Source organism: Stegastes partitus, unplaced genomic scaffold (genome assembly GCF_000690725.1).
Source record: "Stegastes partitus isolate 25-593 unplaced genomic scaffold, Stegastes_partitus-1.0.2 Scaffold44, whole genome shotgun sequence".
Taxonomy (NCBI): Eukaryota; Metazoa; Chordata; class Actinopteri; family Pomacentridae; genus Stegastes; species Stegastes partitus.
Window position 1 is genome coordinate 929,101 of NW_007577775.1, and position 15,191 is coordinate 944,291.

General features: G+C 40.7%; 1 protein-coding gene across 1 annotated transcript in view; it reads left to right on the forward strand.

Moving 5' to 3' along the window:
- si:dkeyp-14d3.1 (transmembrane protein 132C) overlaps positions 1 to 15,191 on the forward strand; it is a 152,794-nt gene that overhangs the window by 72,909 nt on the left and 64,694 nt on the right. The window contains exon 3 of the mRNA XM_008306080.1: positions 10,928 to 11,074. Within this exon, the coding sequence (XP_008304302.1) occupies positions 10,928 to 11,074 (147 nt within the window). The remainder of the gene's footprint in view (positions 1 to 10,927; positions 11,075 to 15,191) is intronic.

A 15,191-nucleotide genomic window follows, 5' to 3' on the forward strand; every position in this document is an offset into this window, starting at 1 on the left:
TGTGTAGAAACGTGCATTTTGCATTCATGTTTAGCTATACATAAGCAGATGGGCGCTGGTGTGTATCAGAGATTCCCTGCACGTGCAGGGCATTAGTTCTCCGCTCGCAGGCTAAATCCTCATGTTGTTGAAGCGGTGTCAGTTGCCTCTGCCACGACACAAAGCTTATCTTTTACCAACTCCCGTACCCCCTTGGGAAAGGGAGACATGGGGGTGGGGCGGGGGGATGAGGGGATATGTGAAAACAGGCAGGAAGCCACGGGCTGGTGTAAATAACCCTGGGCTCTGGGGGAAGGTTAAGAAGCCAACTCCACGCTGAATACTAAGCGTTATCCCTGAAGGACCGAGAGCCCCTGCGCCCATCCTGTCCTCCCCACCCTGACGGAGCTGGGCGCCACTGTGCCAGTCATCACATCACTGTGTCACTGCGTACACGTCCGTTTGTCAATCATGTTCACTGCCGTCACATTGTTTTGACGGACACCTGCAGTATTAATATTGCTTTGGTACACCAACAGGTGGCAGACTGAATGTTTTTTGATTTCAGTGAGAGGACAATTTTAAACTCAGGTTAAGTGCCGCCTTCTGTAATTTCGGGCAAAACTTTTCAGTTGTATGTTTCCCAAATTTTGCCTCATAGTGCAATTATGAAAAGAGATTCATTATGGTTTTGTGAAATTCCTGCCCTCTTTGTTTATCCTTTGATTAGGTTATACAATGTGCTGCTCACTTGTTTGTTCATTTACAGTGTAGAACATTTGCAAAATAATCACTATATATAATGTATAGTATGCATTGCTTAGCTGTATACTGTATCTAAAAAATGTTTTCATTTTGCAATAAAAAAGTTTTTCTTTTTTTTTTTTATAAATTCTTGTCAAAAAAACTTATATTTACCATAATTCAGTGTTGAAAAGCAACACAAAGAGGGAAAACCTCCAAGTGGGTTGAACACTGTTTATAGGCACTGTAACAGGATAACACAAAATTCCTGGCATTGCACCAATTTTTTGCTAAGATTTGGAAACAACCTGTAGGAGGAAGTAATTTAGATATTTTCTCAGGCAGAATGTAGCATTAGGAGCTCACAAGAGGCTGAATACTACTTGACTTGCTCACATGCTATATGCATGTATAACATATGCATGACCATCCTCAAATTACTTACAGATACCCTGGGTAACTATGGTTACATACTGTAGCTGCCAAAGCCTTCAGGTGACCTAGTAACATGTTTGAATGAGAACAACTCAATAACCAGGGCCTTATTGGGTTTTTTTTACCTTACGAGGGCCTTCACCTTTCACCTGACACTGTCATGAATGCAGATGGTTAATTACAGTTCTGTGTGTGTGCTATTCCTCCATATAGACTGACCTGGAAAAAATCTGCATAATCTGAAGAAGTCAGCTCATGAGTTAGGAGTCTCACCTTTACATAGTGCACCTTTTTGCCTCTGCCCAAGACACTGCACAAAGCCAGAAATAAAAACATCAATATGTGAGCTGCAGAGCCAAAGCCTTCCATAAAGCTCTCCATTTACTAACCATTTCCTCTGGGCTTGAGAGTATTTATTCTTCCTATTTTCTTAAAACTGGAAATAAAGCGAAAAATGAGCGGGAAAAAATAGAAAAAAAAGGGGAAAATGTGCAGTTAAATCTATTTTGCCAAAAGCAACATTGTGACATTATCTCTTCGTCACAGCTTAACATGGGCCCGCTCCTTTATGAGTATGTGATCCTTTGTTTGTTTGTACATACATGTGCGAGCCATATGTGCATGAATACATGTGTGCCTGTGTACATTTGCATTTATGCATGTGTGTACTGGCGCGTTTTTTTTGTCCGTGCTCACGCTTTGTGTGAGTTTCCAGAGCGTTTGCTGTTGTGCTTACAATGAAAGGCGTCATGTTTACCTACACACACGCTCATCTGCAGATTAGCCTGCGGCTGCCTGCCTGCCTGCCCCCATGCAGGAGAGAGCGGAAATACACATTTCCAGCAGCCCTTTGTTGAGCCCCACTACCTGCTCACGATAAATCAGCCCCACTCAAATGCACTTTAAAATCCTCCAACGAGGGATCATTCTGCAATTCACAGTATTTCACAAGCTGTCAAACAAACTGCAGTGAGTCATGTGGCATCAAAAAAAAAAAGAGCGACATTATTGAATTTTATTAATTGAAAATTGAGTCAAGTTTGATTGAAAACCTTTTATCTGATGAAACCTGGGAGGAAAATCTATGCCGACACTTTAAAGTCCTAAAATATCTTAGAAAACACATCCAAGCAGGCTATTATTGACTCTTTCTATTTCTCTTCTTTTGCTTTTTTTTTTTTTCTCCGGCAAGGTTTTGCCTCTCTCGCTGTGCACTTGGATGTCGTCAAAATCCAATTAGGTGGACACATTCTGTGAGAACGCCACAAAACCGCGCTCCATGATAGCAATCATATGAATTCTTCATATGGGATTTTAGATGCTCCCCTCTCTTTGCTCACACCGTGTCTACACGAAAGATAGAGTAATTGGCAAACAGATCTCCATACAAAATGCTTTCCTCCTCTCTTTTATGGCCTCTTAGCATAACAGTGGGTACTTCTGTAATCTCTGCTGTGTGATTTAGGAATGAAAACGCAATGAAATGTGTCTTCTGGCATGTGGGGAAAACACTGCTGTAGGTAGAGCATATTACCAGCGCTTTGTTGCTCCCCCTTTCACACACAAACAAAAGGCACATATTAGTCAAATGCAATGTGTTGTTTCAAACTCTCATCTTACTGAGTCGCTTTGGCAGGTCATGCCACTTCTTCCAACAGCCCTGTTAAACAGAAATAAAGCTAAAACATTTTTGCAGATATTCTGTAATAAATGTTAATATTTGCGCAGATATAGGTGAGGAATCCTAAATGTGTTCTTATCATTTATTCTGACATAATGGTGCTTAAAAAGAGAGCAAATGAATTATTCATACACAAAAAAAAAGGCTGATGTGAGGCCGGTAGAGTAAGAATATTATGTTTAAGTGACCATGCTGACAGCTGGCAGATAGCGAAGGTCTGTCTCCACTTCAGGTTTCACACTTAAGTGTCAAAAGTGTCCTGTCAATGCACTACTTTTCATTCATTGCAGAATTTTTTGGTGTTAAAAAATCTCGGAGCCCATGTACACCGACAAACGGTGCTTATTTGGATTATTTGTCATCCACAGTATCAAAGCATCTGCTTTCTTTCTCCGCTAAGTGACGAAGATGAGCAGCACCGCGGACGGATTTAAGTAACTGCAGTGTTGTCACACTCTCTGCCTGCAAAATCACAGAGTCAGTCACTCAGCCTCTTCCCTAAACCCCTCTCCTTTTCTTTCTCACTGTTTTCGTTTTTACCTAAACCTCTACCTACCTTTTGGCCCTTAGCCACAGTATTTGTTTTCTTTCTTTTAGAAAAGGAAATGTAAAGAAACACCACTATGTTCAAAACCACCTACTATACTCACAGTATATACCGATTTGACCAAAACATAGTGTGTTGTATGCAACAAAAGCAGCTAAGCCTATGATTAACATTAAGCAGTAACAGTACGTAGTGCATACTATATTCATCAGTAGTATACAGAAGGCAGTTCTGAATACAACCCAAGAGTATACAGTCATACTTCCAGGTTTACGATGTTCCCTTTTAGCATGAATATGAATCTCTGCGTGGCCTCATCATTAGATACTCTGCACATAAAACATTCAGCCGACTCTGATTTCATAACAAACATTGGGTGCATTTTGAATTATTTAATTAGAAAAAGTTAATAGAAATAGCTAACAAAAAAAACAAACATTGACTTGAGGTAGTTTTTGGAGCCTTCCCCTCATGACAGCATAAAATAGGGCCAGTACCACATTAGAAAGAATAATTACAACGCTTACAACTGCTTCAAATTACAGTTGAGGATAATGGGAATGGCATTTGTGTTCCAAGCAAACAAAATGCAGAACTGCACATTTGGATTGCTGTAATATTTGGACAAAAGTTCTCCACAAACTCAACGAAAAAGTCAGGGGGTCGCTGTCACCAGGGTGAGCGGGGCTAATTGTCTGGTAACAGTAAATATCTCTGTTTGGTGTCGTTGGATGAAAAATCAGAGGTGAGAAGCCCCTTGGCGTTGTGAGAATCTGCACCAAACTGCATGGCTGTCCATCCAAGAGCTGTCACAATGCTTCAGTCAACATCCTTGCAACTATATTGCTCATACGGCTAAAAAAGAAAAGACTCTAATTTACATATAATAACAAGCCACTGAGGCACACTTGGGCTCAGTGCTAACAGGCAGGGCTGGAAGAGTACATTCAACAATAACATCATTGCATATTAAAACGTGACCCTTTCCATACATTCTCGGCATTAAAAATTCTTTTTTTTTTTTGTTTTAATGACATTTCAAAAGTTTCTGTTTCTTATTGTACACTGCTGAAATAAAATAAGTCTGTTTTGATGTGTCACTTTGGGATTGGAGTGTGGGCGTTTGGCCTGATTTATATATTTATTTTTTCGTCATGCGTGTGTGTGTGTGTGTGTTCATTCTAATGTCTGCTCCTGCAGCATTCATGGTCTATGAGGCAGCGGACCCACAGATGAGTGCAGCGCTTTATGCTGTTCCATTAGCCGTCGACCACAAACCATTGCAAAGCACCGTCCTCCCCGCTGTCTGGTTGCCATTCCTCCGCGCTGCAGCTCCTCTCTTTTCCCCCGTTCCCCACTGAGCCGTTGCATTCCCTGCACACTGTTTATGTAGGCGGGATGGCACGATAAAACAGGAAAAAGCTTCCTCTGGGAACTGCTGATTGCGGACGGTTCTCAGAGGTGTCGGTGGAGGGAATTGGTCAGAATAGGTCACCAAATCCTGTGATGCATGTGAGCCGGGAGCAGCCCAGCGGAGTCAGATGGAAAAGGGCCACAGAGGTAACTGCAGTGCAGCTCCAGTGGCGGGACACAGACCACTGGCTGGGGACTCCTATTATCGTCCTGCCTCAACCTTATTGGATTTCCCCCGGAAATATTTATTTCTCCCACTGTCCCACTGAGAAGTGGCTCTCCTACTTATCTCATCACTATTTATTAAGGGAGCCCCTGAGGAGTCCAAGCGTACAATCAGGTCTGAGGGAGAACGGGGCGGCAGAGCGAAAGCACGGAGACGGAGTCGAGACAGAAACTAAATGAGAGGTTAGACTATACAGTAGTTACAATGGGATTTTCTTCACTTTCATCCAAGAAAGGGTCATGATGACATGAAATGGCACAGCTGTTGGGAATGCACCACTCTGTGTTCTCTGATTGCCTCTCCTCTACCTGCATCCACTTCTTCTTTATTCAGCTCACTCTGCCTCCAACTTTCCATGATGCCAATGAAGACTCGTCAGGGTCTCTTATGATTGCTGACAGTTTTGAGGAGTTGCATCTCATGGTACTTCAAAGTGTCAGCTAAATGCTGTTGCCTCTTTGCACTGTTCCCTCACTTTCCTCTGTGGGCTGTTGCCTTCTTACTTCCCCTCCAGTTGCGTAATATTTAGTATTCAGAACATTCAGGCGCGACTGTAGATTTGTGCCTTCACAGGAGACGTATGGAGACTGAGGGGAGCCCAGGTGCATTGATGTAAAGTGTTCTCTCCTTCATTTTTTGAGCGGAGTGTCAGCTTGTCAAACTTTGAGGAGAATTGTTGTCTAACTTGCCCTTCATTATGTCTGTGTTGGTAAATGCCATTCAGCAGCATCTTAAAGCGTACTTGTGTTAAGCTTAGAAAAAGCCACAGCTAGCTCAAGCACGGATCACACATTTGCACAGATCATCAGACATTTTTATCAACCACGGTCATGGCATGACTCTGGGGATGGCAGTGTCACTTTGCTGAATGACCTCTTAAGTCTTCTTCAGCCCTACCCATATGGCAACTCCCTAACTTGCCCCATATTAGCACCAGCAAGTTGAAACCTTTGGTTTTCTGACATTTCTGGACACATACCAAATTGGTTGGCATGGAAATTGAAACAGATATCCCTGATCGTCAGAGGATGGATCATAGAGATAGAGAGGTTCTGCTTATCCAGTGAGCTATTTTCCCATTTGTACCATGGATTGGCACCAAATTTTGCACAGACATTTTTTGCCACCTACATAATAAATTATAGGCAAAGCAAGGCAAGGCAGCTTTATTTGTATAACACAATTTGTACCCGAGGCAATTCAAAGTGCTTCACACAAAACTATAAGACAGAAAAAGTCAATCTACAAAGCATAAACACAATCATTAATTACATTAAAGGCAAATAGGCAGATACAGTCAATCCATAAAAACATAAATATAATCATTCATTAGAAGGGTACAGATAAAATACTTCCAGCTGTCATATGCACAACTTAGTAAAACTGTTTTTAGCCTGGATTTTGGAAATTGGTCTGGAAATTATACCAAATTTTAGTGCCACCATGAGTTTTGGTTAAAATCTTGAAAACTTCTGGTGTAGACATTTATTCATGTCTCATGTCTCTGGATGAAATATAATAACTTCAGCAAGCCCTTCATGTTTCATCTAGCGCCATCCTCGGGTGACATTCCCATCAGCCTCTACTGTGTTTGGTGTATTTACCGAATGTTGGCAAGCGAACATGATACACCCTGTGTTAAAAATACATCTGACGATTGCTTGGCTATATTATAAGAGGTCTCCAGAGCCTGACTGAGGCTTCAACATGAATCTAATGGCCACTAGGTTTGGCTGACTGCTGTAAGCGACTCCTCCATTGCTGGTTACAAGGCCAAATTGACCATTAAGTCAATAAAAGACACTTCAGCCTTACTCCAACAACTGCTCTGTGAGCATGGATATGGTCAGTGGAGTAATGACTGGTTCCCTTCTGAGACTCAGCTCTGTTTAAAACATTCTGAAGCCTCACTGGAAGCCACTGATAGACATCCTGGTCACTGAAGTGTAACAAAACCAGATACAAGACACTGCTGCTCCCACTGGGACCAGTGGAGGACTGGCCATGTTGTGTTACAGTTGTGTGCTCAATGCCAGTAAGTTCTGCCTTAGTTTTCCCCTGGCTTAAACAGTTGATCTACCATTTAGTGGGGGGAAAAGTCCACAGTTGGATTGACACTGTAAGGTTTTGTATTGTGCAATACAGAGTAATATGAAATCTTATAAATTATTTGACTTTTCCTCTACCTGTCTCATACAAAGGACTTAATTTAATGCGATATCCTGCCACTCCAACGTGTTTAAACAAGAAGGTTCTTGTTGCTTTAGCTGGAAGGAAATAAATAAGAATATACAGCCTTGGAGCCAAGAATGTGGATTCTGACGTTTTTAAGATTCCAAATATATTATATTGTGGCTGCTTTGTATTATGAGCTATTGATCCTACTGTAGTGGGAATAATTATTGTGCAATAAAACCCTGTTTGGCCAGTTGTTCAAACAACTGCAAAAAATAGAACTAAAACAATAATGACTTTACAATAAACAACAAAATTGGAACAACATCCGCAACACAATTTGTATTTATTAAGTTGATTATTTGTTTACTTATCATTCAAATGGACAAAAGTAGGAAAAATACTGAGAAGCCAGTTTCCTAAAAGATTTTTTTAAGGCGCTTGTCTGTGATTTAATGTTGACTTTAGATGCTTACAGGAAATCAGACAGATTAAAGTCCCTCACTGGCCATTGATTAAACTCTTGAAAACTCATCTGTCTGTATCAAAATGTTTTTGTTTTTTTTTCATCCACAAAAATAATCCCTTCCTGCCTCAGAATGGCTTCACGCTAACTCTACACTGTGACTTCTTAGATTAATCTATTAAATCTCTGCCTCCATCTCTACTCACTCCAAACTGCTCGCTGCACCTCGAGCACACCAGCTCACCTACAGCTCTGCTCAAACGCTGCAAAGCAACTCAGCACTACACAAAGCAATGGCAAATTAGATTACTGGTGTCATTAAACCACATATGTTTATGCGAGAAAGAGATTCTGAGGAATGGAACAGAAAGCCCCGCCCCTCATGCTGACAGGATTGCTTTCTTGGATTTGCTACAAAATCTGAAGTTGTGTTTTTAAGGCTATTATTGCTAAGCTGTAATCTCAAAGTAGAAATGCTCATCCGTGGCGCTGACTGCTTATTTTGCTTATGATGTGTCTTCTAGCATATAAAAAAAACATCTTATGGAGACGTGAAGAAGGTAAAAAAAAAAAAACAGCAGCTTCATTTTCTTTTGAGGGCCCTTTGAAGGAATCAAATCACTACATTAGAGATTGAGTTGTCCTGACTATTAGTCCCCAATGGGGGCTAAATTCAGCAAAGACTGATTAAAACCAAAAATGCAGGAGTCTACATTTTCTATAACACAACCCACTGCATCTTTATATTAGCTCTTTCTGCCTTTCCAACCCCTTGTTCCCACAGAAGTCATTATCCAGCTGTTACACACAGACCAAGTAATACTCAGTGATAAGTAAAATGACCTTCATGGGGAAAATTGCAGATATTCACCTTTAAGTGTATTTACAATACAGTAGCCTGCCCCTCTTATTACAGCAGTCTTCTTATTTAAGTCTCCCTCCGGTCACTGATTAAAGCCTTATAAACTCATCTTGGTATTAAAATGACATTTTTAGAAGTTTTTTTTTCCCTGAACATAATCCCTTCCTGCCTCATGGCTTAGATGCAACTCTAACCGTCGCTTTCTTTGGAAAACACAGAAGGCCCTTCCCTCTGTCCATATCCAACAACCCTCCACTTGCTGCAGCTCAAGCACACCAGCTCACCCAGGACTCTGCTCAAACACTGCAGAACTACTCTGAGCTGCACAGTAGCACGCTGTCAGACTGGAGGAACTCAGCCATACATGCTGGGAGAATAATGACACATTAGTACTGAAGTAATGCTTCGTTTTATTTCATGTGAAACCCTGGAAGTCCGATTGCGTGTTTTTGAAGTCATTAACAGCTCATTTTACTCATAATGTGTCTTCCAACATATGGAAAGCACCATATAGACATATTAACAAGGTAAATGACTTGGTTTTCACCAGAGGGGGATCTTTAGAAGAATCAACTCATTTGTTAAATTAGTGTAGATATTATTCTGTCATCATCCTTTACTTGCTATAACGTATAACGCTTAATTCAGACTGCACAGTAATATTCCAACCTGACAGATGTGGGGTGAAAATGGCCAAGAGTGTGACACTTAATCCTCTTTCCAGAGCCGTGTGTCACGGTGGAAGGCTTCGTGCCCATTTTGACAGCTTCTCGTCGCGTCCCATTAAGTTGACCCACGAGAGCAAAGAGTGCTCAACAATATGCAACGACCAGGAGCTTTAATGAACCCCACCTGTGGCTGCACGCACATTGTATGTAAGATCCTCACTTACACTCTCTCTTTGCTGACTGGTAAGGGAAAAGACGGGACTGTTTAGTGATGACTAACGGTTTGAGATTTGTCGCTGTACATAAGCCCAATATTTGTTGGTGGAATGCTAACCTTACGATTGACCGCACGCCAAGCAAGGTGAGAAAGACATCGAGCTGTGATTGGTGTGTGTCCAAAAACATTGTCTGCTCTTACCATACGACAAAAGGTGAAGTTGTGACGAAATCCATAAATGTTTTATGCAATGTCATTTACATACACAAGACAGAGAGGGAAGCAGCTGGCAAAAAGACATCAAATCATCCTACTGTAACACCAGAAACAATCATTACACACACCCACGAAGGCAGCTCATACATCCGGAGTGACCCTTAGGTGTGATGTGCGTCTTTATTCCAATGGAGACTTGAAACGTTCCATCTGTCATATTACCCGTTTTCAATTCTCACATGTAAGTCCTCGCACAACGTGACAGCGTATCACATCAAAGAAAGAGGTCTGACTCGAGAGGGCAGATGCATTAATTGGCACACAGAAAGGCAATCGCATGTTAAAGTGCAGCAGCAAATTCGAGATGAAAGCGTAGCCCTATCTTTGGTCTCATCTGCCAACCTGGTATGGATTGGAAAAGGGAAAGTGATTGGGCCTTCTGTTATAATTGAGCCTTCTCTTCAATCTTGGAACTTTGCTGTCACTCTCACATGAAATCACACGGGCCTTTGACCATGTTATGTTATGGAACATTAGTCTAAATCTATTTTATGTCAGCACCTTTACCTTAAAATCAATCTCTGTACAGTGGATGGACTCACTGTAATATTATGGCTTACGTTTAACTGAGATTTTCATTTACGGTTTCATTTTTTTTCTATGAACATTTTCCTCCTTTGTGGTCCACTGAGCCAAGGACATTGACGCTGTAATTTTGCTGCAGTCAAAGAAACCTTTTCATAATGTTCTTTTCAGACTGCAAGAGAGTGAATCTATTACAGATGGAGGTAAAGGAAGGAAAGGAGCAGCCTAATGGGATAGTCACATCCCACTTATATCCTAATTTTAAGACAGCACATCACACAACAGATGGCAGAGCCCAAATTGTCAGAGTTTTTGCTTTGTTCATTTTTGCAACATTTTGAAGCAAACCTAATGAGAATTTAGCAAATATGCACAGTACACCAACAGCGCTCAGGGTGGCACAAACCGCACGATAAAATAACACCAGATAACACACATTTTTGCAACAACCAGTTGTCCTCCTGGGAGGCTAAAATAGTCAGATCAAAACCAAGATAACAGCTGGGACATCCTTTGAAGGCAAGTCAGTGCAGTGAACCATCTGGATAATGTATTACTGGACAGAATGACAAAAAAAAAAAAAGTCATTGCCTTTTCGGATGCAGATGCTGCGCACGGTTCCATCCGGTGATTCGTTCAAATGAGGATAATCTTGGCAACAGGGGCTACGTTCCAATACGTTCACGAACATGTCTTTTCTTTTGTCTCCACAGAGTGAAGTTGAAAGAAGGAGTGACGTTTCTCGGGGCTCGTCCCAGCAACCCCACTCAGTGGATAGTTAGCCAGGATGTGAGGAGCGAAGGCCACCGAGTGGTGACTCTTCACTGCCGCAGGAAGGAGTCCAGCTATGATCAGCAAAGGTCAGCACATAAATTATTTCACTTCAAAGGAATATATCAGGCTTTGGGGAGCCTGGCTCATTAGTGACCTTTTCTTGGAAGAAGGAAGTGAAGAAATGAATAAAGTTTTTTTTTTTTTTTTTTTTGCTGTTCAGAATAAAGCAAAACATTTGCTAACACCTACATGATCCTCAGTGACAAGTCAATAGATGCATGAAAGTTGAACCAGTGTTCATTACCATTTTTGTTAAAATTTGATTTGATGCAAAACTGCCGAACTTTTGGAACATGCTACAAAAAGTAACGGTCAGTTTTGTGATACGCACATTTTGAGTTAGGCCAACTTCTTAAAATATTTTTACTGATTTTTACAACGTACAAACAGGCACTAAAACACAGAGTGATGTCTAAACGGTCATCTAAGTGATGCTCCCTCTGCTAAAATGACACACTTGACATGAAGGCAACGTCTGCCGAGGTCACTATAGGGAGAGTAAAGTTAATCGACTTACTGCACTATCTCCCCCCTCCTCTCATCGTGCCCCACCCTTGCCTTCTCACTCTTTATATTTGCGTACTTATTTTCTCACTGCCAAAGCCCCGAAGTTGTTTTGGTCATTTCCTATCTGTATTCACGTCCTTAAGCTAATCTGGCAGATAGGGAAATGATTGCCAACACGAGGAAAAAGGTTGCAGCGTTAATTAAGGGCTGATTGAAGGCCTTTGTGTGTTTTAATGGTTTTTCCTTCTCGGCTCAGGAAGTAGTTTTAATAAATCTAACTTTCTAGTGACAGGTGTAATTTTATGGATTAGAGGCAGATTTGAAGCTGGGGAAAGCTTACTTATTTGCTCTTTAGCTTTCGTTCCACTTAGCAAATTCTAAACCACTCCCTTAAGGAAACAAGACACTTGACATCGCAAGTGCAACTTTATAACTAAAATTGTGCGGGGGTTGTTTAAGTGTAGAGCCGCCTATGAAACATGTATAATTCGAAAGTGTTTTTTTTTTTTTTTTCTTTAGACATGCTGCAATTAGTGTATCATTACAAGGAATGATTATAGCCTAACTACAGAGCTACAGCACATAAAACAAAGACAGCTGTGCTTGCCGTAGCTGTAAAATCAGAAGCAGCTAATAAAGATTTCCCCTAATAGATGTGTCATCCAGTAATTCGCTGTGTGACGCTGCATTTAGACCCGCAGCTACGTTGTGCTGCGCAGACGGTTCCACTCGGATCTCAGAGGCATGTTTATACATGGGTTTTCATATTTTTCACTTCTCAGAACATACAGTACAACTTTTTTTGTTGACTTTATTAACAACCAGTTTGAGCTGCCACGGGAATTCAAAGTCGCCTCCGCACTGAAAACACTTTTCAGTCATTCCCTTCACTCGGCATAATAAGTTTTGACAGCCCAGTCTTATAAATAGAAAGGTTTTGGTTGCTTGCAAATATATACAGGGAAGCGAAATATGCTGTTGATAATCGCTGTGTTTGTCGGTTTTGTCTACTCTCTTTTTTTGTTTTTTTTATTCCTGTAAAAGTACTGGTCAGAATTTTCGGAGCTCCGGTTCACTTTCTGATCATGAATCTTTAGTAGTTGGTGTCAGCAGTTTGCTGAACTCTTGTGGAAATACAGTAAGTGTGAACATATTTACAGTATTTTTTATTTTTTTTACTGGAATAACATTTTGTTTTGAAATCCCAAAACACTTGTTACCAACTTGAATATGTACGGGGGCTGGCCTAATATGTCCAGGCTGAATTGTTGGATTTTAATGATAGCATTCACATGGATTTGATGCTCATGTGTGGCTCTAAGCAGAGCCACAGGACTTTGAAGAACATAAACAGGAGCTTTCAGCAGTGAGCAGCAACACTTTGCTCCTCCTTCCCTCCGGAGCCCTTCTCCTCCTTTATAAAGGTATTATTCTGTGTGCTCTGTCTCTTGACCTCACCTCCTCTCCCACACACACCATTACTCCATTACTGTGGTAAAATCATGTTTTATTGATTTGCTAAGTGAAGGAGCAAGAGACAAGAGTGAGCATAACTAGTCTAATCCCTGCTGTTTGGGCCATGTACGTTGGACTGCTCTTTAATCCCCACAGCTGTCAAATTCACTTCACAGAGAGGACCAAAGACGCCCCGTGATGGCTATACAATACACAATGCTCCAATTTTTTATTTCGTCTGGTCCTCCCCGCTTCCACTCATTTCAATGGAGTTCTTTTAGGAGAGGATTAGACAGAGCTACCTCATCTGTTGAGCTGTCATTCAGCCCGCTTTCTTTCCTCTGCTTCTTCCTTGAAGATAGGAGGATGATGAGGTGTGTGAATGCAATAGGTCAAACAAGCGAGGATCCTTTTCCATTTTAATTTTAATTTTTCAACAACAGCGTGTAACGTGATTATCCATTTAGTCGCATTTGTGAGTTCTACGTGAGCCTTCAGACTCTGCTTCCATTCTGACAAGTCCTTCTACTTAAGAGTACAGTCGTCCTCAAATGTATTCATACAAAAGGCAAAATTCACAATAGTCACTCAAATAACTAGAAACTGAAAAAGTAACAATAAATACAATTTTGCTAAATTACAATTTAGTGCAATAAGACATTGCTTTTGAATTGTGGTTGAAAAGAATAATTTAAAAAAACAAACAAACAAACAAACAAAATTGTCCTGGACAAATATCAAAAATACCTGTCAACAGGTGCACAAGTCTGATTGAGAGTTACAGAAAACACTTGATTGCAGTGATTGGCTCAGAGGGCTGTTCAACAAAATATTAGTTTAAGGGTCCCATCATGCTTGCTTACTTGTTTTTTTGTTTGTTTGTTTGTTTGTTTTGTTTTAAAAATTATTTCTGTTGAGCCACAATGCAAAACTAATGTCATGATTTTCATAAAAAATTTTTATTTATTAATACTTTTATCAATTTCAGCTTATTTTTAGTGACAGTTGTTTTTTTCCTTCTCTAGTGGGAGGGTATGAATACATTTGAGTACGACTGTATCTTTCTTCTTCTTCCTTCATGGGCCATCAGACTTTTTGGGTGCTTTTGAAGTATCATATTCTTGTCCAATCTAAAAAAAAAAAAAGCCATCCAAATTGTTGTATAGGGTACATTGTATGAATTAGAAGATTACTTCACCATCTGTTTGGGTCAGCAAAACAGCCTCGCCGCCACTACCTGCGTCTACTGTGGAAAACCTTCAGGTTTCTGGGATCCACAATCTCCCATAGACACAATCAACAAAGCTCAGAACATTTAACCTGCCGTAGGAGCCGCTGATCCAATTCTACGCTGCAATAATTCAGTCTGTTCTCTGCACTTTAATTACTGTCTGGTTTGGATCGGCCACCAAAAAGGACAGAATCAGACCACAATAGTTAGGACTGCAAAGAATGCCTTCCACCCAGGGCTTGTACATGTCCAGTGTCTGGAGACGGGCAGGTCATGTCACTGCAGACCCATCAAACCCTGCACACGACCTCTGCTCGGGCCTCCAGCAAGCCTCACAAAGCATCGAACACCAAAGACAAGCAGACACAAGAACAGTTTATTCCCACAGGCCGTCACTCTGGTGAACATTTAAATCAGTCTGTAATGACAGGAACAACATTTTATTAATCCCTAACCCTAGACTACTGTATAAACTGTATATTATGTAAATACTTGCTAATATTTAATGCCAACAACATTGCTCTCTGCTCCACTGCACTCTCGTCCACCTACGTCATGCATCTAAGGTGTCAATAACCTTGTATTTATTGTTGTTTACTGTATTTGTTGCTGGATCATGAAAATCAGCACAATTTGCGCGAAACGTTTGGTTCACTTCAAATACATTTGCATATATCCAAAGTTGCATATACTGCTTAAACACTAATTGTCCTTTCTTTAACCTGCTGCCCTTGTTGAAATGCATGTGTATTTTTGTGTAAGTACTTTGAGAGCAAAGAAAATAGTGGAGTCAAATCCTCTGTATGTGTTCAAAGCAATGAAACTGATTTTGATTCCGATCTTACACCTTGGTCAATCGCTTTACAAAGGTGCTCTGAAACAAGCTGCTATTTTTTGTTTATTTATTTATTTATTTATTTTTTACAGTTATCGTATTATTCAAAGGCAGG